Below are 25,064 nucleotides of genomic sequence, written 5' to 3' on the forward strand. Positions count from 1 at the left end.
AGGTGCATTGGCCCTGCTAAATTCTCCCTTCAGTGTACCCAAACAGGTGCCAGAGTGTGGTTTTTATAGTAACTGCATTGCAGTGTGAATGTAAACCTACTTGTGACACTAATAAATAAACTTCAAAATCACTTCATCATGTACTATCTTTAAGTCTAAGTTTATTCATTAGTGTCACAAGTAGGGTAACATTAACACTGCTATCAAGTTACTGTGAAAATCCCCTAGCTGAAAGAGTAAGCTAGCTCCAGCCATCTGCAATATAAACAGAAAATACAGGATATATTGAGCAGGTTTGACAGCTTCTGAGGAAAGAGAAAGAGTTAATATCTCAGATTGGTGACTGTTTATCAGAACTAGAAAAAGTTAGGGCTGTAAAAGGTTTTAAGCAAATACAGAGACTGGAGAAGATCAAAGGGGAAGGTTTGTGTGAGGGTGAAAGGCTGGAATGATATTAAATGATAGTGCAAGGCGAAAAGATAGCATTTGGAACAAGCAATGAAACAAAAGGTGGATCTTGAGGAGATGTAAATGAGAATAGCAAAACCTTCTGTAATCCCAAATAAATTTCTCTTGCACCATTGGACACAAAGCATTGAAGTATTAAAATGTCATGCAACTCTGCTGCTTCAACACAGGAGTACAATAAAGCCTAGTCATTATGAGAATGCAGTGAATGAAGAAGATTAAAATTGATTTGGAAATACTCTTCCATAATGAGATTGTGTGGTGGCTAAAGCATTTGAGTGCTTGTGTCCTGACCAGGCAGTTAAACTTCATAATGCAAGAGTTTCTATTGATCAGATTTACTTGGTATGAATATGTAATTTTTACAGATTTTCAGTTGGATTGCTGGAAAAGGCATGAAGTGGAAATAAGACTTTCCTGCAATGAAAAATAAATGAATGTTGTCCACCTTGTTCCACTTATAGTTTAATTCATGGACTGTGGAGTATCATTAGTAGTCACGTTTATGAAGAAGTCTGAGGTCCAGGCTATCCAATTAGTTGGAGTGTCTTATTTGAGAGAAAAGGCAAGAATAATAATCAAACCCATTAACACTGAAGATGTGGGTCTATATATAATAGTGGACAGAAGCCATACTGACATTCTGTAAAGAGTTTGCAATAAATGCATTCCAAATGGATTTATAATTCAGCAGTGTGATATAGAAACTCCCTTAGTCCTTTATTTCACATGATGTTGTAACATTAATAATGGATGACTTCAAGAATTTTTTTTCCAGCTCCGTATGTTCGGCAGTGAAGCTACATAATTTAACATATGTAGGACACTGGAGGTATAAATACTTCATATTGGATGGAAATAATAATGATATAAAATTATTGCGTTGCATTATTTCTGAGGTTCATTTTTCCATTAAAAATGGAAAAATGATGTTGGCATTATTATAGAACTTAAATATATGCTTCCAAATCTCAAAGCACTTCCTAAATGTAGGAGTAAATATATAACACTGTCAGTTGCAATCCATCTTAAGACATACAGTTGGTTCAGTATTAAAAGAATAATTAATGACATGAATTTTCTGTTGAAAGTAAACATTGATTTCTTCAGTACTTTAAAATTTTAATGTAGGCAGAATGTGTTAATTTGTCTTGTCATTTCTGAAACTGAAATCTTGGTCTTAATTTGCCTAAATCTAACTAGGATGAAGGAGGAATGCAACACTGTATATACATGTACAGGTCACCTCTCATCCTTCGTCTCTCTAAGGAGAAAAGACCGAGCTCCCTCAACCTATCCTCATAAGGCATGCCACCTAATCCAGGCAACATCCTTGTAAATCTCCTCTGCACCCTTTCAATAGCTTCCACATCCTTCCTGTAATGAGGTGACCAGAACTGAACACAGCATTCCAAGGATGAGAGGTGACCTGATAGAAGTGTATCAGATGTTGAGAGGTATAGATTGGGTGGATTCTCAGAGGCTTTTTCCAGGGGCTGGAATGGTTGCTACGAGAGGACACAGGCTTAAGGTGCTGGGGAGTAGGTACAGAGGAGATATCAGGAGTAAGTTTTTCATTCAGAGGGGTTTGGGTGAGTGGAATCGGCTGCCGTCAATGGTGGTGGAGGCAAATTCGATAGGGTCTTTCAAGAGACTTCTGGATGAGTACATGCGACTTAATAGAATCGAGGGTTATAGGTAAGCCTAGTAGGTATGGATATCATCGGCGCAACTTGTGGGCCAAATGGCCTGTTTGTGCTGTAGTTTTTCTATGTTCTTTGTACAGATTCAAAGCACTCAGTTGTGATTTTTTTTTGGTGAAAATGTGTGTTTCATTTCATATATGCATGGTTTTTTTGTACACTAGCATAATGTGTATGGAAATAAAGCCCAATAAAGAAAAAAATTAGACCTTAGAGTATTCAGATCAACAGGTTGAGCCTGTGGCATAATGGTTAGCACTGCTGCCTCACAATGCCAGGGACTTGCGTTTGATTCCCGGTTTGAGTCACTGTCTTTGCAGATCCTGCACATTCTCCCTGGGTCTGCATGGATTTCCTCCCACAATCCGAAGGACATGCTGAGTAGGTGCACTGGCCATGCTAAATTCTCCCTCAACGTACTCGAACAGGCATTGTCAGAGTGTGGCAATTAGGGGATTTTCACAGTAATTCCATTGCAAGCCTACTTGTGACACTAATAAATAAACTTTAAATATTTTATTAATTGCAGATTTTGATTCATTAACTTTCACTTGTGTGCCTGTTCTTCCATTCACAATGCTAAAAGTGGTCTGCAACTTGGAGAAGGTGTATAGATGTGTAGAGAGTTTAAGCTTAATGCCCAAGCATTTTTACTCACAGATCACTTACACAATCAGTAAATAGAAATCCGCGTGTATTTGAAAGCTGTGAGTATCACAGAGGCACAAAACACTCAAGGCCTTTTGCTTGATTCCTTTGAGTCATCAGATCGAATTCCAGTTTGGTTTAAAATTCATTTGAGTTTTGGAATTCCACATTTTCTTTGGAACAATATTGCAAAGTTTTCAAGCACTCTCAAGCAATTTACTTCGACAGGTGCACCCAGCCATCCCAGAACTGAGAACTTTGACTTAACCACAGAAGTCAAATTCTTAAAAGTTTGAACATGCAGCAAATTGCGGGTTGCATTTTGTCGATACCTATTTAATCTTGTATTTTTCACTCTTTCAATAATGATGTTAAATGCCCATTTGTATAAAATTTAATCAATATAGTGGCAAAACACAATTTTGAGAAACAAATTCGGGCGGCTGACAAAGTGATTAGTACGGCTGCCTCACAGTGCTAGGGACCCAGGTTTAATTCCAGCCTTGGGTGACTGTGGAGTCTGCACGTTCTCCTGGTGACTGCATGGTTTCTTCCAGGGCACTCCTTCCACAGTCTGAAGATGTGCAGGTTAGATTGATTGGCCATGCTGAGTTGCCCCTTACTGTCAGGGGGACTAGCAGGGTAAATATATGGGGTTACATGGATAGGACTTGCATGGGATAGTTGTCAATGCAGGCTTGTTGGCCTTCTTCTTCACTTTAGGGATTCTATTCTATGATTCTGTTCTGTTTCATTCAAAGTTTTTTTTAAACAAAAGTACCCAATCTCAAATTTGATGTGCTGAAGTTCTGAAACTTCCGAGGAGCGGCAATCACCGTCAGATTGCCACTCCACTCCTTGTTTTAGTAAACGTAGCTCTGTACCTCCACATTTATGGCCCAGACCTGTGAACTTCTGTACTAGGTGTTCTTCTTCATAGGGCAGGATCATCAGGAGAAACCAAGCCGTGCCCTTTATATGGCACTAGCTGCCGTAATTCATCAATCATTAATACAACAAAAAATGTTTTCACTGTGTTAGTGAATGAGTGTGAGGAAGCAAAGATGGCAGAGTGGCAGTTGGCAAGGATGGAGGCCAGAGGGTTGTGGGAATCAGAGAGTCAAGGGGTTGTGCAAGGGTCAGGTGGGATTGTAGGTTCTGGGACAGTCATAGGATTTTAGGGAGCACTTGGATCTTTCTGTCTACTTCCTGAGTAACTATTTTGTTTATTGATGTCACAAGTAGGCTTACATTAATACTGCAATGAAATCACTGTGAAAATCCCCAAGTCACCACACTCTGGTGCCTGTTTTGTACACTGAGGAAAAATTTCGCATGACCAATGTACCTAGCCAGACGGTGGGAAGAAACCAGAGCACCCAGAGGGAACATAGTCAGGCACAGGCAGTGACCCAAGTCGGGAATCGAATTTGGGCTCCTGGTGCTGAGAGGTAGCAATGCTAACCACTGTGCCACCATGTCATGTTGGAACTCACCAAATTCTCTGACTGTAACTCAGAGGCGGAGACTTTTTTGGGCAGTCCCGGGGAGCTATGTCATGAGAATCGCTCATTGGAATTTTAAACTTCCCAGGCAATTCCCATGGAGTCCATGCATTAGAACTTCTGAGAGGTGCGGTAGTGCATCTTCCAGTGTACATCAGGTCTCTGACTATTGGAAACTGGGGGATTTGGGACAATACTTCTTACTTTTTCTGAAATAGCTAAATAACCATGCAATAGGTAAAACTGACGAAACATTGTTCTACAGCAGTGATGGCTCACAACATAATAGAGAAAATGTCAATTTATCTACAAGGCATAATCTTCACAGAAAACAATTTGGATCTAAAAGGGTTTAATATTTCTCAAGAGATTTATCTTGTGCTTTTCATGACCACCTGATGTTCCAAAGTTCTTTACATCTAATTAAGTGCTTTGCGAAAAGTAGTCATTGTTTTAATGCAGGAAATGTAACAGGCTGTTTGCACACAGCAAGCTCCCATCAATTTCAATGTGATAGTCTTTTAACTGTTAATTGAGGGGTAAATATTTGTCAGGCACTGGGGATAACTCCGCTGCTGACCATCAAAATAACAATACCATGGGATCTTTTGCATCTACTTGAATAGACAGAAGGGTCCTTGGCCTTGCATCTCATTTGAAAAATGAGATATCCACATATCACTTCTAGCTATTAACCATAAACTACCAATTCAATGCAGAAAGAAGCCATTTGGTCGATTGAGCCTGCACTGACAACAATCCCACCTAGGCTCTATCCCGTAACTCCGCGTATTTACCATGCTAACCCCTGTGATACTAAGGGGCAATTTATCATGGTCAATCAACCTAACCTGTGTATCTTTAGCCCAAGAAACCAGAGCATCCAGAGGAAACCCAAGTAGAGAACAAGCAAACTCTACAAACCCAAGTAGAGAACAAGCAAACTCTACATGGTTACCCAAGGTTGGGATTGAACCCAGGTCCCTGGTGCTGTGAGGCAGCAGTGTTAACCACTCTGCCACCGTGCCAGCCCAAATGTTTCTGAAAAACCCTTGGCTTTTTTTTGCAGTTGAATGCAAGATTCAATAATCTGAAATTGGATGAGGATATTTGAAAGTAACATATGTGGGTGTCAACCTATAGTAAGTCTTTGTGGGATGACACATCCCTCTTTGTACAACATGATCTCCATTTCTAATCATGGGCTTTTAGCGGACATTTGATATCCTGCTGTAAACAGGTCTCATTTTAACAGGCTGCACACTGAGAGAATTGCAATCTCTTTACCGAGGAACATTCATGTTTGGAAATGCACAATCTTGATCATTCATCTGTAAACCAAATTTACAATTCAGGCCCAATTCACTTTGAATTCAGCTTTCAAAAATATAGTAGAACTCAGACTGGCAGAGTCCAAGTGCTTGTGATGATTGGCGCATGGCAATGGAGATAGGTCGCGTTTATCTTACTCTCTGAGAAACAGCATACTTTTAAACATGAAGAATATGTTTGCTGAATCCATTGTTGGTTAAAGTGGTTTGCTGTTTATTTTCCCTCCTCTGACCCTGAGCTTATAGCTGCTAGTTCTAGAATTTTTGGACCGAGTGGAATATGTTTTGAGGGCTATATGTCTTTATTCCATGAGGAGTTTTACATAGTGAAGTATCTCCCCTCAACTGTTCTATCGAGCAAATATTCTGAGTGTTGTCCATGTCACCATCACAACCCAGATATCTTAGGTGGCATGGTGGTTAGCACTGCTGCCTCACAGCGCCAAAGACCCAGGTTCAGTTCCTGGCTTGGATCACTGACTGCATGGAGTTTGCACATTCTCGCCATGTTTGTATGGGTTTTCTCTGGGTGCTCCGGTTTCCTCCCACAGTGCAAAGATGTCTGAGTTAGGTGGATTGGCAATGCCAATTTGCCTCTTGGTGTCATTGGGGCTAGCTAGGGTATATGCATGGGGTTATGGGGATAGGGCCTGGGTGGAATTGTAGTCACTGCAGACTTGATGGGCCAAATGGACTCCTTCTGCAATGTAGGATTTTATCTTAGCTACAGGTGTTAGTTCAATGTTTTACACGTGAGATACTCTTGTAATAGAACAGCTGCTAAAAGTAATTATTTTGCTCATCTATGTTTAAGTTGGGATGCAGCTTATCAATCTAGATGCTGCTGAGAATTCAGGTCCCCAATTTGGGTTCATGATTTCTCTTTGGACCTTCCCGTAAAGAATCGTTCTAAGATATGGGCATCACTAGCAAGGTCAGCATTTAATACTTATTCCTAGTTGCCCTTGATATGGGGACACATTTGGGAGGTGACTACACATTCAAGAAGAATGGCCAATAGTTTACAAGGGTGGGGGTGGAATTATGCATTTTTTTGAAGAGCTGGGTGATGACAGTAGATCTAAAGAAAAGGGAGACAATCATTTATTATTGACTTGGGTGAAGGAATGCAGAGTTAAAAACTACACTAATTAGGAAGGGCAGTTTAAGTAGTGCAGGACAGGCTGCAAAGAGGTAAAGAACAATGAACTGAATGATTAAAAGCTAAAGCAGATGGAGTTTGTTTTAGACCCAAAAAAGTTTTCTAAATGGTGACAAAACTTGGAACTATAAAAAGTGGAAGTACATTGTTTAACTCCAGAAAACAAATTCAAAACGATAATTGGTGTTGGTCTTAATTGCAAAGGAGTTGGAATACAGAGGCGAGGAGATTATGCTTCGGTTTGTACACAGCCTTGGTCAGACCTTTTCAGAACATTACATTCAGTTTTGAACTCAGGTTAGGATATATTGGCTTTGGAAGGTCTGCACACTAAAATATGCAGAGGAGGTGTAAAGGGGAGGTGATGGTCCAGTAATATTATAGCTTGACTATTAATCCAGAAACTCAACTAATATTCTGGTGACCTGGGTTCAAATCCTGCCATGGCTGATGATGGAATTTGAATTCAATAAAAATACCTGGAATTAAGAAACTACTGATGACCATGAAACTATTGTCAGAAAACCCATCTTGTTCACTAATGTTCTTTAGGGAAGGAAATCCTTACCTGGTTTGGCCTACATGTGACCCCAGAGCCACAGCAATGTGGTGGACTCTCAACTGCCCTATGAGAAAGTGACAACTAGGAATGGACAATAAATGCTGGTTAGCCAGCGTCACCCATGTCCCACAAATAAATAAAAAAGATGCTGGAGCTTAGAGGATTACATTCTAATGCCAGGCTCCGTAAACCTGGCTTTTAATTCTTTGAGTATAGAAGATTGCGGAGTAAGTGGCATGTTTAAAAGTTTGAAAGGATTCAGCAGCATTTACCCAGAGCAATTACTTTGCCCAGTAGGGGAAATAAGAACAATTGCACATAATGTTCAATTTTGAGTCAGGCTATGAAGGCGAGAACTCGGGAAGCATAAACTCACACACACTGTAGTGGAAATCTCAAATTTTCTGCACCCAAAAGGCAGTGGACTCCGGTCGCTTGGAGCTTTCAAGTCTGAAAGAGATGGATTTTTGTTAGCTAATGGGATATTGAACTAAGCTGGCTGAAGAGAGATGGTAATATTAAAGAATTCCTATTTTTTCACTAAATTAAAATCTGAGATGTTTAGATAAGAATCAAGTAAAAACATTAAAAAACCACTTACACAATAAAGCAACATCATCACGAGAAAGGAGCTGATTGCTGAGTATTTACTTAAGCTTATTTTTCTTAATTTAGTCATTATCCTAATAAATAGAAACATGACAGGTCACCTCAGCCCTGTGGAATGTGTATCTTGCGCAGTGTTGGAACTCCCAAAATGCTTTCATGCTCTGGGCAGCCACTGGAGTCACTGTGGTGCATCTATGAGGCTGGGAGCAACATGCATAGAATGTTTCTGGAGGTGGTCACCCCCCCCCCAGCTGAATGGTGTGCAAGCAAAGAGGAAACTGGTAACTGCTGGGACGGTTGAAGAGGCCCAGGCAGGTAGTACAGAAGTCGTACCAACCCATCTTGCTCTCTCAACAGCATTCAATTCTCAATACTATTAAGGATGGTGGTTCTTCTGAGGATTGCAGCCAAAGCCAGGACTACAGCATCAGGGATGGCTGCACTGTGCAGGGAGGAGCAGTGGTCAGAGGGGAATTCTATAGTTCGAAGAACCTTTCCACAACCAAAACAAGATTCAGGATGGTATGTTACATTCCTGTTGCCAGTGCCCAGGATGTCACTGAGCGGCTTCATAATACTCTGAGGGGATTGGCGGGCAATGGGTAAACAACCAGAGGTGATGGTCCACAGGTCAAATGTGGAGTGAGGTCCTCCGGGTAGATGTTAACGATCTAGGAAAGAGACTAAGAGGTAGGGCTTTAAACATAATAGTCTTCAGATTATCATTGGTGCCACATGCTACTGGGTATAGCAATAGGACAACAGTGCAGATGGATGTGTGACTGGAGAGATGGTGCAGAAACTAGTGGGCGGCACGGTAGCACAGTGGTTAGCACTGCTGCTTCACAGCTCCAGGGTCCTGGGTTCAATTCCCGGCTCGGGTCACTGTCTGTGTGGAGTTTTGCACATTCTCCTCGTGTCTGTGTGGGTTTCCTCCTACAGTCCAAAGATGTGTGGGTTAAGTTGATTGGCCATGCTAAGAAATTGCCCCTTAGTGTCCAGGGATGTGTAGATTAGAGGGATTAGTGGGTATAATATGTGGGGGTAGGGCCTGGGTGGGATTGTGTTTGGTGCAGACTCGATGGGCCAAAGGGCCTCTTTCTGCACTGTAGGGTTCTATGAAACTAGGACTTTAGGTTCCTGGAACATTAGGACTAGTATTGGAGGACATGGGATGTGCACAAATTGGACAATTTTCTGGAATTAATGACCTGATGGGATGCTAGAGTGTGCAGGAGAGGGATAATACAACTAGGTGCAGAAATGAAAACCAAGGTTCAGCAATGGAAAGGAGAAACAAGAAGTGTGAGGGACTGGGAGAGACAGATAGTACTTGAATAAGAAACAGCAAGGCATTACATGGCATCATACTGAAGGAATACAGTGAGATTGAATTCACGTTTACAGTGCATGTATGTAAACATACAAAATACGGTTCATGACCTTCAAGCAGAAATGGGCACGTGTGAATAGAACATCATGACAATAATGGAGACTTGTTTCCAGAAAGGCTGGGGTTGGATAATAAATATTCTTGTGTGCAAGGGTCAGGTGGGATTGTAGGTTCCAGGACAGTCATAGGGTCGGGGAGCATTTGGACCTTTCTGTCTAACTCCAGGGTAAACTTTTTTAAAAAGTTTATTTTATTATGTTACAAGTAGGCTTACAATGACATTATAATGAAGTTCCTGTGAAAATCTCCAAGTTGTCACACTCTGGTGCCTAATCGGGTACACTGAGGGAGAATTTAACATGGTCAATACACCTAACCAGCTCATCTTTCAGACTGTGGGAGGATATCAGAGTACCCCGAGCAAACCCACCCAGACTCAGGAAAAATTGCAGACTCCACACAGTGATCCAAGCCAGGAACTGAACCCAGTTCTCTGATGCTCTGAGGCAGCAGTGCTAACCACTGTACTATCACAGGCTTTATTGCCAAGCAAGTCTCACTTCTCAGTACATTAGTTTCAAAATTCTAACAATTCAAAACTGTTGCTTTGTACTATTGCGTGTGTTTCTTGCGCCCTCAGTGGCATTGACCTGTACTCCTAATCTCTTCATTCGACCTGATGTCTTTTGCTGTCAGAAAGCTAGGAAGTGGATTTCTGAGGTTTTCAAAGTCCTTATGTCAGTTAAGCTGTTGCCCCCTGAGGGATGTATTTTGGTATCCTTGATTTTCTGTGACAAGGTGTACTTATCCCAAGTTTAAAGCCCTCTCATGATGATATTGGAGGAAGCCTTTGGTGTTAGGCTCCCTGTCGCTGTATAAGAAAGAATGGCTGCTATTACCATTCTTAGCAAGCTAATTAGCTCAGTTGAATAGATGATTATGCCAACAGCAGAAATTTGATTCCCATTCTGGCTGAGGTAGACTTGGGTCCTGCCTCCTCACTTTGCCCCTGAGTGGAAGGCAATGGCAAACAACCACTGACAAAATCTACCAAGAAATCAGCTCAGGATGAAACATCAACTGATAATGAGCCTAGAAGCTGCCTTCAGGCAGAGCATGTGTGCTGGTACTAATGATGATGATTATCCTTCTTCTGGCCTCTCTGTGCAGAGGTAATATTCATCAGTATGAGAGCAGACCTGCTAGTTTCAATTGAGTCTTAGAAGATCTGTGAAAATGTTGTGCTAAGGCTGACCCACAAAGTATTTATTGAAGCGCGGGTAGCTGCCATTCAAGCCACTTGTTTGCATCATGAACTGAATAACATTCAGACTTGGGCTGAAAAGTGGTAAGTAATATTCATGTGATTATACACTCGCCACTTGCCTGGATGATTGTGGCTCCAACAGCACTCAAGAAACTGGACACCATCCAGGATAAAGCAGCTCACTTGATCAACATCCCATCCACAAGTTAAACGTTTGCTCCTTTCACCACCGGCACACAGTGACAGCAACACGCACCAAATACAAAATGTACTGCAGCAACTCAACAAGGCTGCTTTTGACAGCACCTTCCAAACCTGCAACCTCAACCACCTGGGAGCAGTAAACTCGTGGGAACATCTCCATGGGAACCTACAAGTTCTCTTCAAGCCACACACCATTGTGACTTGTCAATATATTGCTGTACCTTCACTGACACGAGGTCGAAATTCAGGCACTACCTTCCTAACAGCACTGGGCGCTTACAACACACGGACTGTAGCATTTCAAGAGAGTACTCACCATCTCATGGCAATGAGGGGCGTACAATAAATGCTGGCTTTGCCAGGGATGTTCACATTCCAAGAATAAATAAAATGCAACAAAAAGTCCCTAAAGATTAGCTCTGCTTCGTACAGTTGGGTCCAAAAATGACTTAGTGACTTTCTTCAGAAATTTGTCCAGACAGAAATGATTCATCCATCCTTTAATATCAGCACACAATACATATAAAATGTTTTCAGCTAAGCAGAGATTGTCTATTTCCAGCAAGTGATAAACATGTGAAAATAGCCACCAGCTGGTCAGCTGCTAACATTTGATAAAGAAATATAAAAGGTATTGAATTTTCCATGATAAAGACAGATCACACAGAAGCCATTCATATATTTGTTTTCACTGCATTGTGGAGTCATTGCTGCTTCTACTTTCTCTGAATTATTTTGTTAGGTTTATCTAAGAATTTTCCACCTTATCTTCTGTGGGTGGACACACATAAAGGTCCATGCTTACTATGAATAAAACATCATAATAATTAACAATAGAGCCAGCAGATTTCTGCAAATGTCCTGTTTCTGAGAACAGCTGCTTTGAATGTTGTTGCCACTCACTTTCTGCTGCTCCAACATCATTGCACTTCTGCTTTTTAATTCCTATCTTACTCATCAAAACTGCTCATCAGGCAACTGACTGGGTTATGCAGATAAGTGGGATGTCTAAGTCCAGGTTTCACCTCTGTGACCAGGATTTAGAATCCAAAGCAACAAAGTCATTTTGTCCTTTCTATTGTGGTTATAATGAAGGAGCTTGAAGAGTCTTAACTTAGTTCCTATCCAGAGAACAAAACTGCTTATTAATCAGCAATAATTGGATTTATAATAGGTAATCAGAGGTCCCACACATATAGGAAAATGCTATCCGCAGGTACAGGCGGAGATGAAGTATACTCTTCATTTAGCCTGTACTGTAGCTGAACTGGGAGTGCTCATTGTTGGCTGTGATTGAAAGGAGAAGTGTTGCAGTGAATGGCACTTTTATTGTTAGATAAGTGTTCTGGTCCCAGCTGATGTTACTACTGGACAGTCAGCTGCTCACTGAAGCTGAGGGAGTGGGATAAACCAGCAGAAAGAGAGAGGAGAGTGAGTTAAATGGGCTGGAAGGCGATGAAGGGAATACAAAAAAGAACAGATCAAGAGGGAGCGAAAGTAAGAAAGAGGGGGAGTGAGGGGAAAGGTAAAGGAATAGGCTACAAGAGGCAGAGGAACAGAAAGTAGGAATGAATTTTACACAACAATTGAGAATTTTCTTTAATTGTTGAGTGAATTTTGGCAGCATTTACATTTGTTGGCATTGAGTAAAACATGGACTGCGGCTTTACTCTCTCTGTCCCTGGTGTGAACTCATCAGTTGCCTGAGACAAAGTGAGAGCCCAACAGCTGTCAGTGCTGGCACACAGCCGCTGCAAAACAATGTTGGCAGAACGAAAAAGCATCACGTACAAACCTTCGAAATAATCTCAACACATGTGGTAGAAATAATTGTACAAGAACCCCTTTGCAATCTGTTATTGTAAAAGGCAGGTTATTAAAGGACAAATGAAATTTTCCTGTTGAGTTAACAATTATAAAACCAGCAAGCTATTCATGCCATGACTGGCATTGTGTGCCTATAATCTTCACATAAATTCTTCCTTTCCCTTGGTTTCCAAATTATGCCCCATATAGGCTGCATGAACCATAAAATATTACAATTTGTGTCAAAACAGAGCACCATCTCCGAAGATGCTGTTACCTTACTTGCTCGTCTAAAGTTTAAAAAGAAAGTAAGGTTAATTTATTAGTCACAAGTAAGGCTTACGTTAACGGTGCAAATGAAGTTACTGTGAAATTCTCCTAGTCGCCACACTCCAGCACCTGTTCAGGTCAGTGCACCTAACCACCACGTCTTTCAGACTATGGGAGGAAACCGGAGCACCCAGCGGAAATCCACACAGACATTGGGAAAATGTACAAACTCCACATAGCCAGTAACCCAAGCCCAGAATCGAACGTGGCACACTAGAGATGTGATGCAGCAGTGCTAACCACTGTGCCACCGTGCAGCTTGTTTTGTGTTGCAGTTGAAGTTATGTTAACAATTCCCACTCTGCAAAGACTGCTAACAGTTTGCCCAGTGTTTGTAACTGTTGATTTATTTTTCTGATAAGCAGGATTAAGTGGATTAAGGAGTAACTGAACAATTGAAGAGGACTAAGTAGGGTAGTCCTCTTCAATCTCTTCCAAGTAGTCTGGATGTTAAAAAACATGTTGGAAATGTCATAATTTGATCTGCTAAACATAATAGGATTGAACTGAATAACAGATTTGAATTATTCTTGCAGAGAAGCCATGCACCACACATTTTTATAGCCAGAAACACTTTAGCACACAATGCAAAATGATTGCTCATTGGTTGTAATTAGGTTTTCTGGCTTTCTTGTAAGATGATTACATTGACTTCTGAAAATATGTAATCAAGGAAAAGTTCAGGGAAAACAATGTGAAAGCCATTATTTTAAATACATCAAGAACTTACAAAATTGGACTGAGTCTGGACAAAGAAGTTTTTGCTGTGTAACTTGTAAATTATTTTCATTAGCTGCCTTTCTTGCCTTATTTTGCAAGTTAGTTCCTCTCTTTAGATGTCTCCTACTGCCTTGGAGACCTACACCAGATTACCAACCTATACCCTGAGTTATTCGTACTATTCTGCTGTTCACTGAGTGCTAGGAGGTTTGAAGGAAGTTGAATGTTGGAAAAGTGTCACGGAAACAAGGCAAACAATTTTTTCATCAGAAATGGCACTCTCCAACTTAAAAGGAGTGAATGCCAGGAATCCAAGGATTTGATTTGACTTGATTTATTATTGTCACACCTGTTGGGTAAAGTGAAAAGTATTGTTTCTTGCGCTCTATACAGAAAAAAACATGCCATTCATAGAATACATAGGAGGGAAGGAAAGGAGCGGATGCAGAATATAGTGTTCCATTCAACATAGGATGTAGAGAATGATCAGCTTAATATAAGGTAGCTCCATTCAAAAGTCTGATGACAACAGGGAAGAAACTGTTCTTGAATCGGTTGGTACCGACTTTTGTCCTCAGACTTTTGTATTTTTTTCCTGATGGAAGAAGATGGAGGAGAGTATGTCCTCATGAGGTCCTCAATTATGCTGGCTGTTTTTCTGCGGCAACGGGAAATGTAGACAGGCAAGTTTGCTCTTTAGCCATGGAAATTGTGACTTTCTATTTCTGTTGACTTTGATTGGCAGCAGTGGCTGCGTTGGTGCACATGGCTTGCAAATGTGCATTTTAGTGTCAATCCCATGGATCTTTATTATGAAAATACAAAAGTACCACTGAATGTACAGTTACCTGTTACCTCAGCATGACAGCCAAGCCAAAGTCACCATGCGGATACACAAGTGTGAACCAGCTTTCTATCCCTGTGCGACTTTACACCTCTTTACCAATTCAGAAAGAAAAATGATGACGAACAATATAACTTTTTGAAATGTATTTATAATCGCCATGCTGACAGTGCCATTATTATACATCCATAATTAATTATTGATGCACTTTATTGTTACTATGGTAACTTCAGCACTACATAAATAGCATGATGCTAAAACCATCCCCAGCGATTCTCACCTGTTTGTAGAAAGCTCTGTTGAATTTTAAATTTGTTTTATTTGAATTTGTTTAAGCCATCTAATACCTTGAAGAAAATGAATTAGTTTGAAAACTTTATTTATAGATCTGTTTCTTTTTAGAACCTACATTGTCCCAATTCAATACTAAAGTTGACAAATATTTGTTGGCAGTATTAGTGAGTAAATACGAACACATTTGTTCAACATTCTTCTGCCTACTCTGACCTGAAATAGGTTAAAATAGAGAGCAGAATTATGCTATACAAAAATATTCCCAACAGTATTAAAGATGTGCTGGTTACATTGATTGGCTATGATAAATTGACTCTTAGTGTCAGAGGGATTAGCAGGCTAAAAACGTGGGGTTATAGGGATAGGACCTGGATGGGATTGCTGCCGGTGCAGGCTTGATGGGCTGAATGACCTCCTTCTGCACTGTAGGGATTCTGTGAACAGTAGCTTCTATCTGTAGTTTATTATACCTCATAAATTGCCACCCCCTATCAAAAAACCTACAACAACAGTTTGTGTTTATACAGTGCCTCTAATGTGATAACCACCTCAAGGCACTTCACAAGAACACTGTAAAACAAAATTTGACACTGAACCTCAAAAGGAAATACTAGGGCAGATGACCATTTAAGAGATGGAAAGGTTTATGAAAGGAATTCCCGAGAACAGGCCCTCAGCAACGGCAAGTATGGCCACCAGTGGTGAAGCAATCAAAATCAGGGTACTTAAGAGGTTAGAATTATGGGAGAATAACAGAGATAGGAAGGGATGAGACCACGGAGGAACTTGGAAGAAACTGTGAATTTAAAAATGGAGGCCTTGCTTTATCATGAGCCAATCGAGGTTAAAAGCAAAATACTGTGGGAGATAATAACAGAAAATGTTGGGAAAAACTCAGCAGGTCTGGCAGTATCTGTGGCAAGTGAAACAGAGTTAACCAAAAATTTACTACCCTGCCTGCAATGGAGTCAGAGTGGGAGCAGGGCGGACAATGGAAATGTCTGTTGACCTCAGGTGAGATCTTCTGGACTTGTTCGAGTGAGGCCGCGTAATTTCGCCCAGTGTTTCAAGTTCGTGTAACTCATCTTCAGAGATAAGGAGGGAAAAATGTGATGGATTTTGTACTGTTTGAGAGAGGCGGAGGAAAGTACGTCAGGGATAGGTGGGAGCTTTGAGAGATTAGACAAATATGCCAAGGACACAAAACAAATGGATGTTAGAAATAGTGTTATAGAGTAAAACGAAGGTGCTGCAAGTGGCATAAAAGTAAGGCAGCAGAATGTGTCAATAACAGAACTCACACCTAACCCTGAGATATTTTGCTCCACCTACTCCACCCCTCTCTTAATACTATCCATCATGTTCCTCCCTGGCTTCAGCTGTCTAAGACAGACTGAAACATCAGCCGGGATTTTATGGCTGGCCCCGCTATCGATGGGCTGAGCGTGCCCAAGGATCATGCCTGATTTCTTGGCTCCTGCGATCTTATGATGGCCAGATTTCTGGCGCTGTCTGCTTCACACCAGAAATGGGCAAGAGGCTGAATAAATTATTGAAATTTATTGAAATCTTTATTTCCATGTGTTTAGCTACCCCGGCGTTGAATTGTCCAGACTCACTTGGCTTTATGGCCTCGCTGAGAAAGGTTGTCTCTGGCAAGGAAAGCACTGCTCCCCATGAATGGGGGTCAGTTGTGTTGGCCTCGCTGGTGGAACCAGAGGCAATTGAAGCCTCCCAGGGAGGCTAAAGGATGGGGGGTGCCTGGGGCAGTGCCAGCTCGATCTTGCCACCATAGCAATGCCCACTGCTCACCAGGCAGGAGGTGGGGCCAATGGAGCAGTGCCAGAGTGGGGCCACTGGGGGGTGTGGGAATGAGGGCAGGGCTAGGGGTGGGGCCTGTGGGAGATCAGGCTTATAGGGGGCAAGGCCTAAACTGGGCAGAGCCTGAAGGGGTGGACCAATCGCTGAGGGAGGGGGAGGCCACTGCAAATTCTGCCTGTGATCAGACCAGGGTGAGAGGAGCCGCTATGCACTCTGCCTGTGATTGGAGGGAGGGGCACAATGGGTCTGGGTGGCGGTGTTGGGATCGTGATTGGCTGAGGGCCCCTTTGACTGTGGGAGGGAGTTGGCACAGTGGGGAGGGTGGGGGGAGGGTTGGTTAGTTCTGGCTGCCTGCAACAGCAGGGGCCTGACAGCTCTCTCTCTCTGTCTATCAGATCCCTGCTGTTGCAGTTGCACCTGTGCAGAATCAGAGGTCTGCACATGCACAATGACTCTCTCTATAGACTGGCTGCTGAATTAAGCCCAGTCCACTGCTTGCCGCAGTTGGAAACAGCCTAGATTATTTTTTCAATGTCTTAAGTCCATAAGATTGGGTGTGAAAACCCACCCAAAAAACCAATTGGGAACTCTCCCATTTTCATGCCAGCTGGACACTTAGAATCATTCTTGTAAAATTCTGCACCATTAACTCTGTTTCTCTCTCCATCCAGTGTAGGTTAATCTTCATAGAGGTCATGGGTGAACAGGATTTGGTAGGAGGTAGGACATGGGCAGCAGAGTTTTGGATGGCCTCAGATTTATTCGGGGTAGAACATGGGAGGTTAGCCAGCAGTGCTTTGGAATAGGCAAGTATAGAGATGACCTCCAACTTTATCATTGTCTTTCTGCCCCACAACTGGCCCACATCTGACTCCGGAGCCACAGCAAAGTGGTTGATTCTCGATTGTCCTCAGGCAACTAGGGATGGGCAATAAATGCTTGCCAGCCAGCAATGCCCCTGTCCCATGAATGAGTAAAAAAAAAACTGATCCAAATGAACCTTTGAAACTCTGGTGGGGAAGAAAAATATTTTCTTTAAATAACTAGATATTGTTCTAACTTTAAAGAGACAAACCTCGGGACACAAGGGAGTAGATAGTCAGATGCTCATTCTTAAGGTAGAAAAGCCAAGTACTAGGGGACATAAGTTTAAGTTCCATGGAGAAAAGTTCAGAGAAGATGTGCGAGGTATGTTTTTTACACAGAGGATGGTGAATGTCTGGAACACATTGCCTGGGGAGATGGTAGGAGCAGGTACAATAGCAGCATTTAAGGGGCATCTAGAAGAATAGGATCGGAATGGAAGGATACAGACTCCATAAGTGCATTTGGTTTTAGTTTAGGTAGGCATCGTGATCAGCACAGGCTTAGAGGGCCGAAGGGCCTGTTCCTGTGTTGTACTGTTCTTTGTACCTGTGAACTAGTTAAAGACTTGATCTTAACTGAATTAGTGGTGTATCATATTTACCAAAATTGAGTGTGTGTTTGTGATAAGCAAATATGTCATAAAGAATCATTATCTTAGACACGGTGGTGGGGAGGATAACTACATGATGCTTCTGCATCGGGTGCACTATTTACAGAGCATTGTGTTTGTGTTTTGCCACGATGACATGTTGATTGGCAAACCAGGTAAAGAATTTGTCAAAACATTTCAAGAAAGGTACAAACCCCTTGAATGGAATGTTCCTCCAATTTAAGATGTTACAGTTATATAACTCATCAGATCTTTTATCATCACTTTTTGATTTGTTTTGTGTTATTTGGTTTTTGCAGGTACTTGGTGCTAGAACATGTTTCTGGGGGAGAGCTCTTTGATTATCTTGTGAAAAAAGGACGACTGACACCAAAGGAGGCCAGAAAGTTCTTCCGACAAATAATATCTGCACTAGATTTCTGCCATAGTCATTCAATATGGTAAGCCTAAAGCATTGGTACCACAGTTAATCTGAAAAGCATTAAAGTTGCTTGTATAAAAATACATTGTATGGAACATTTGTTGCCAGAGAACTGTTCAACAGTTGTTGAGAATGATCACATCAATGAGGACAAGGTTCTGTGTACATGTCGACTCTTTACTATTGGGATGCTATTAAAATTTGATGCAAGTAATAAATTGAGAGAAATCGTTTGATATCATATGACTTTCATCTGAGCACATTCGTTAACAACAGGAAGGGGATTTGTCTTGAGACTTGCATCAAAAATATGATAATTAGTTAAATTTCCTCTGAGATGCTGAATTCAACTTTGGAAAGTTTCCTTATGGAGTTTATTGCAGCATCCAAAACCAACGTCATTTCTACATGATAGGCAGCTGTAAATTAGCATTTTTTTTCTGGAAGTTGCAGCAAATATTTAGTAACACTGACCATGTGGAAAGTATTGAATTATTTCCAAAGTTCTGATTTTAAAACTCTGAACTATTGAGGATTTCTTCACATGTCTGTAAAGCTCAACCATTCAAACCAAACTTATCCAGCTCAATCTCAGTCACTTTCTGTCCCAACATTAAGTGAGGCACAATTTGTTCTTTTATGGGTAAATGGATGGTTAGTGCGCACTAGCGTCAACATTAGACACTAAACGCAGATCAATTCAGAACTGCCTAATCACACTTGGCATGTGATTGCCTTCTGGAAGGTGGAATTGGTCCTTGGATGCGAGATTTTTAGCATTCATTTGCAGGATGGCACAATGGCACAGTGGTTAGCTCTGCTGCCTCACAGCGCCAGGGGTCTGTGTTCAATTTTGTCTTTGAGTCACTATCTATGTGGAATTTGCACGTTCTTGTTGTGTCTGTGTGGGTTTCCTCTGAGTGCTCCCGATTTCCTCCCACAGTCCAAAGATGTGTGGGTTAGGTTGATTGGCCATGCTAAATTAACCCAGGGTGAATATGTGTGGTTACGGGAGTAGGACCTGGATGGTATTGTGGTCAGTGTAGATTTGATGGGCCAAGTGGCCTTCTTCTGCACTATAGGGATACTATGATTTTACTATTTTTCAGGCTCCTTTTCTGCACCTTCTCTTGCTGTCAAGTGTTCTTGAAGAATTGAGTCCCTTCAAACAGCTTTTGTTTCTGTTTTTGTTGGAGGTTCCTCCAAGTAGGTCTCCTCTGAGCAAGGGTCTCCCAGATGTTGACATCTGTGTTGCATTTCTTGAGGTAAGCCTTCAGAGTGTCTATGAAGTGCTTCCTTTATTCTCCTCTTGTTTGGTGTCCTCCTTGAGCTGGGAGAAGAAGATTTGCTTTAGCAGTTGGGACTCTGACATCTGATGCACATGGAGTTGGTTTTGGATGATCATGGCCTTGATGCTGGTGCTCTTGTCTCTTTCAAGGACACTGATGTTAGTACGCCTGTCTTCCAAGCTGATGCAGAGAATCTATCTCAGACAGAGTTGATGGCACCTCTCCAGGACCTTGAGGTGGCGTCTGTAATAGTCTTAAGTTTCTGAGTAGCATAGAAGAATTGGGAGGATGACTGCCTTACAGTTTAGAAATTTGGAGAACAATGATTACCTCACAGCAATTTTAGGTTGGCATTGTCAATCAATTAATTTATCTGAAGTCTAAAATAAGATTATAGCTCCAGGCCATCCCTGTATGACGTATTTACGATGTACTGGAGTTTGTTTCATCATTATGTCATAGCTGGCTGCCCATTGTGACTGATGTGGAATTAATATCTTTCAGGTCTAACAAGTGATAGCCAATTACCAAGAGAATCAATGTATATTAAGGCTGGTACAAAATGACTGATTATTGAAGCCAACACGAACAGCGAGGAAAAGACAAATGTCACTATGAGAATGAAAGGGGCTTATTATTGATAGAATAGTGGAAACCCCAAACTCATTTCCCATTGAATTGAACCTTCATGTCAGAGAATGCATAGCTTGGTTTAAATCGTGATATGAAAGTTCTCGGGAGCTGTATTGTTGGAACACTCTGTTACAAGGGAGGAAAGGACAATGATTAAAAAAAAGAGCAAACATCAGAAGCCAGTTCATACCATTACCAGAAGGTGAGTGAAGAATGTTCACTGCTCCAAGAAAGTCATTGTCACCTTAATGCACATCAAAGGAGCCTGGAAAGAGCTGGATGCCTACATGTTATTGGATGATGATCCATCAAGTAAATATCCTACTTTTTTTTCATCTTTATATCAAGTTGTTTGGAAAAGGCTGCACAATGTAGTGGACATAAGTTTACTTGTACACCACTGGAAGAAATTAATTTAGAATAACAATGAGCTGTAAGAGTGAAATCTTGAGTGGTAAGTCACAAGAGCAAACTGCAACCCTTTGCAAACATCTGAGCCCTGTAAACTCATCATTTTATTTGTTATTCTGTATCCTGCGAGCTTCTTATTTTGGTGATGATTTTATTACTGTAATCTGTTTCTGCATGTTGCTTATCTTGATGAAAGAGAACAGTAATACATTATGTCCCTGATGCACAATGCCACATTAGCCTATCTATATTCTAGCCCTATTATTTGCATTTTGTAAAATGCGTCTCAGTCAAAATAGAAATATTGGTTAAAAAAGATGATTTTAAAATGCATTCACCATTTCATAGCAAATTCTAAAAGAAAAGCCAGTCGAATTTGTAATTTAATTTATGCATCAACGTTAATGTGAAACTGATTATGATGCAAATATATTTAAATATAGGCATAATAACTTGAGGTTAATTAGGCAACAGGTTAAACAAGAGAGTCTATCAACCATTAAGACAATGTCACTTTGGTATTTTTAACTAAATGAGTAGCTGGAACGATATTAATGTTCTATTAATGTATTCTGTGGAAGAATTCTTTGAAGTTTATGTGATGTGTAGAAGTGATCAATGAGACTTCAACCTTGTTACAACACTATAAAGAAATGCGCCAAATAAAGCAATCCTGCACAGTAGATTAATGGTGTTGTACAATATTATTATCCCTTCAGTATAGTTCACTGTTGACACTGGCAATTTTTGTTCTGTGGAACATTAGGCCACAACCTGATGTGTTAAAATTGGAACAGAGCTTTCTAAAGTTAGAATCTGTTGGTTATTTTATGCAATTCTTCAGCTCAAAGCAAAATTTCCATTAAAGAAACAGAAATAAAAGCGAGTCCAATGGTGCTGCACAGTGTGTTTGTAGTCAGGAGTGAATACTGAGTTTCTAATTTCAACCAATTGCTTTAGCAAAGGCATCCAACAAGTGAAACACAATGTACAGCAACCCATCCCTTCATATATCTCTGTTTTGCCTATGTGATTTATTGCGCATTTTGATTACAGCTCCAAATTAGTTTACCTACAGTTTTCCACCTCAAGCCTTTTACTTGTCTGTCTTTTCCTTCCTCTCACCAAGCTACGCCTCCGATTGTTTCTCAGCTTTAATGAGCTTTCTCCCACTAATGCTACCCTAACCCATAACTACTCTTCAGTCTTCTTTCTCAACTACTGTCATCTCAATCGAGGCCACCATTGCAAAAACAGAAAATACTGGAAAGTCTCAGCAGGTCTGACAGCAGATGTGGAAAAAGAAATATAGAAACAGAGAAACTACAAGGAGGAATAGGCTATTCGGCCCTTCAAGACTGCTCTGCCATTCATTATTCATCAAATTCAATATTCTGATACCTCCATATCCCTTGATCCATTTAGCCCCAAGAGCTATATCTAATTTCTTCTTGAAATAAGAGTAGAGCTAATGTTTCAAATCTGGATGACCCTTCGTCATTCACAGCCTTGTCCATTGGGTCAATGTGACCCTGCTTGTTGCCTTTTTAAGAGGATCAACTCCAATGGCGTTGTCTTTCTCTTTTACTGCTTCCTTCCTGGCATTCCCAGTGGGGACTAACCTCACATCCTGCCCTGGTGTCCGCTCCTACAACCACCCTTTGAATTCTGCTGCTGGACATATAATCACCAGCACCCTTTGCATTTCCATGCTAAATTGTGAAAAAGTGGCTTATAATTCAGGATCGAACTTTGGTGATCGTTGCTAAGAGAGAGGTTATATGACGGCTATTGTGGGAGGATTTTGCACTCCTGTTTTTGGGGGGCAAGCTGAGTGACGGGGGGTAGAGAGTCCTGCAGGAAGCCTGAATTGTGTTTAATGCCAGCAGGATTTCCTGCTATGATTGTCCCTGCCTCCTGCCAATGATGTAATGGGTATCTCAACGTTGAACACTGGCATCCCCATTTGTATATATTTAAATATTGTGAGCCTTCAGGCCTGACAGAGCCTCTCCCCATTAAATTGTGCATTCGCATCTGCATGAGGGCATGTCGACGAGAATCGTGATAGATCTACTTGACATGAACCTGGCAAGCAGAACTTTCAAGAGGCATGCTGGTGAGTAGGCGGAGAGGGTCATGCCCAGACAGTGCCAGGGACAGTGCTGGGAGAGTGTTGTATGTGGGACGGATGGGTATTCCACAGCAGGGTGGGTCGTTCTGTGTCCATGGGGTGGGTTATTCTGTGTCCGTGGGTTGGGGACTCTATGGTAATGGCGGAGGAAACTGTCAGTGGGGCCTGTAGCTTCCACCTCATTTTTCCCACTGGTTGCACCAGTCCGCAATGGAAAATCAGTCTGAGTTCAAAGAAATACAGAGGCAAGTGAAAAAGGAAATGAAAGACAAAGAGAGTCTGAGAATCAATTGATGGGAAATTTTAAAAGGGAATTCAGATGCCCTTTCTGTAATGTGAAGCTTTTCAAGACATCACTATTCCCTGTGTTCCCTCACTTCATGTCTTTCTCCATGTTAACTACTGATGAGAAATATTCATTTAAGATCTCACCTATCTCCTGTGGCACCACACATGGAATACCTTGTTGACCTTTATGGAACCCTATTCTCTCCCTAGTTATTCTTTTGCCCTTAATGTACTTTTAAAATCTCTTTGGATTCTCCTTTGCCTTATCTACCAAAGCTATCTCAATTTCCTGTTTTTCCCTCTTAATTTCCTTTTAAGTATATACCTACACCCCCTAAACTCCTCAAGGGAATCGCTTGACCCCAGCTGCCTATACCTGATATATGCTCACTTTTTATTGACCAGAGTCTCAATATCTCTTGTCATCCAGTATTCCCTATTCTTGCCAACCTTGCCCTTCATACTAACAGGAATATGTTGGCCTTGAACCCTCATTATCTTGCTTTTGAAAGCATCCCACTTGCCAGATGTTCCTTTACCTTCGAACAGCTTCCCCCAATCACCTTTTGAAAGTTCTTCTCTAATACCATCATAATTGGCCTTGCTGCAATTTAGAACTTTAATTTGTGGACGTATCCTTTTCCATAACAATTTTCAAACTAATCGAATTATGGTCACTGATCCCAAGTGTTCCCTCACTAATCAGTCAGTTGCCTTATTTCCCAAGAGAAGGTTCAGTTTTGCCCCTTCTCTAGTAAAGCCATCTACACATTGATTGAGAAATTTTTCCTGAACACACTGAAATACCTCCCCATCCAAGCCCTTAACACTATGGCAGTCTGAGTCTATGGTTTGAAACTTAAAACCCCCACGATTACTACCCTATTATTCTTGCAGCTATCTGCAATCTGTCTACATATTTGCTCTTCAATTTCCCGTTGGGGGGTCCTATAATGCAGTCCCATCAAAGTGATCACCCTCTTCTTATTTCTCACTTCTACCTATGTAGCCTCACTGGACTATCCCTCAGGAATATCCTCTCTAAGTACTGCCGTAATGTTTTCAAAAATATATATATTCAAAAATGCATCTCCCCCTCCTCTCTTGCCTCCCTTTCTATTTTTCTGTACCCTAGAACATTGAGTTGCCAATCCTGTCCCTCCCTAAGCCATAAGCTATATATCCCAGTCCCTTGTACCCGCCCATGCCCAGAATTTATTTGCCTAAACCGTCAGGCCTCTTGCATTGAAATAAGTGGAGTTTAATTGATCCGTCTCCCCTTGATCCCTGCAGTGCTGATGTCTGCTTGTCTATTTAATTTGCTCTCTTTAAGTTCTGTATTAGCTGCAATGTCCCCTTTGTCTCACTACTCTTAAGGGTCCTATCCCCTTGCCAGACTAGTTTAAATGCTTCTGAGTAGCTTTAGTACATCTCCCTGCCAGTATATTCATCCCCCTTTAATTCAAGTGCAACCCGTCCCGGAGTTCCCAATGCTCCTAAAATCTAAATCCCTGCATTTTGCATCAGCTCCTCAGCCATGCGTTCATCTGCCCTATCCTCTCGTTCCTACTCTCACTTGCATGTGGCACTGGGAGTAATCCAGAGATTACTACCCTTCACTCCTGGTTTTCAACTTTCTGCCTAATGGGTAGCACAGTGGCATGGTGGTTGGAACTGCTGCCTCACAGCGTCAGGGACCAGGTTCAGTTCCTGAACTGGGTCACAGTCTGGGTGGAGTTTGCAC

General features: G+C 41.4%; 1 protein-coding gene across 10 annotated transcripts in view; it reads left to right on the forward strand.

Moving 5' to 3' along the window:
- Positions 1-25,064, forward strand: part of LOC145343840 (serine/threonine-protein kinase BRSK2) — an 894,349-nt gene that overhangs the window by 542,565 nt on the left and 326,720 nt on the right. For all 10 annotated transcript variants that reach the window (XM_080190257.1, XM_080190254.1, XM_080190256.1 and 7 more), the window contains one exon: positions 18,444-18,584. In XM_080190257.1, the coding sequence (XP_080046383.1) occupies positions 18,444-18,584 (141 nt within the window). The remainder of the gene's footprint in view (positions 1-18,443; positions 18,585-25,064) is intronic.

The sequence above is a fragment of the Carcharhinus amblyrhynchos genome, chromosome 6 (genome assembly GCF_965287045.1).
Source record: "Carcharhinus amblyrhynchos chromosome 6, sCarAmb.v2.hapA, whole genome shotgun sequence".
In the NCBI taxonomy this organism is placed as follows: domain Eukaryota; kingdom Metazoa; phylum Chordata; class Chondrichthyes; order Carcharhiniformes; family Carcharhinidae; genus Carcharhinus; species Carcharhinus amblyrhynchos.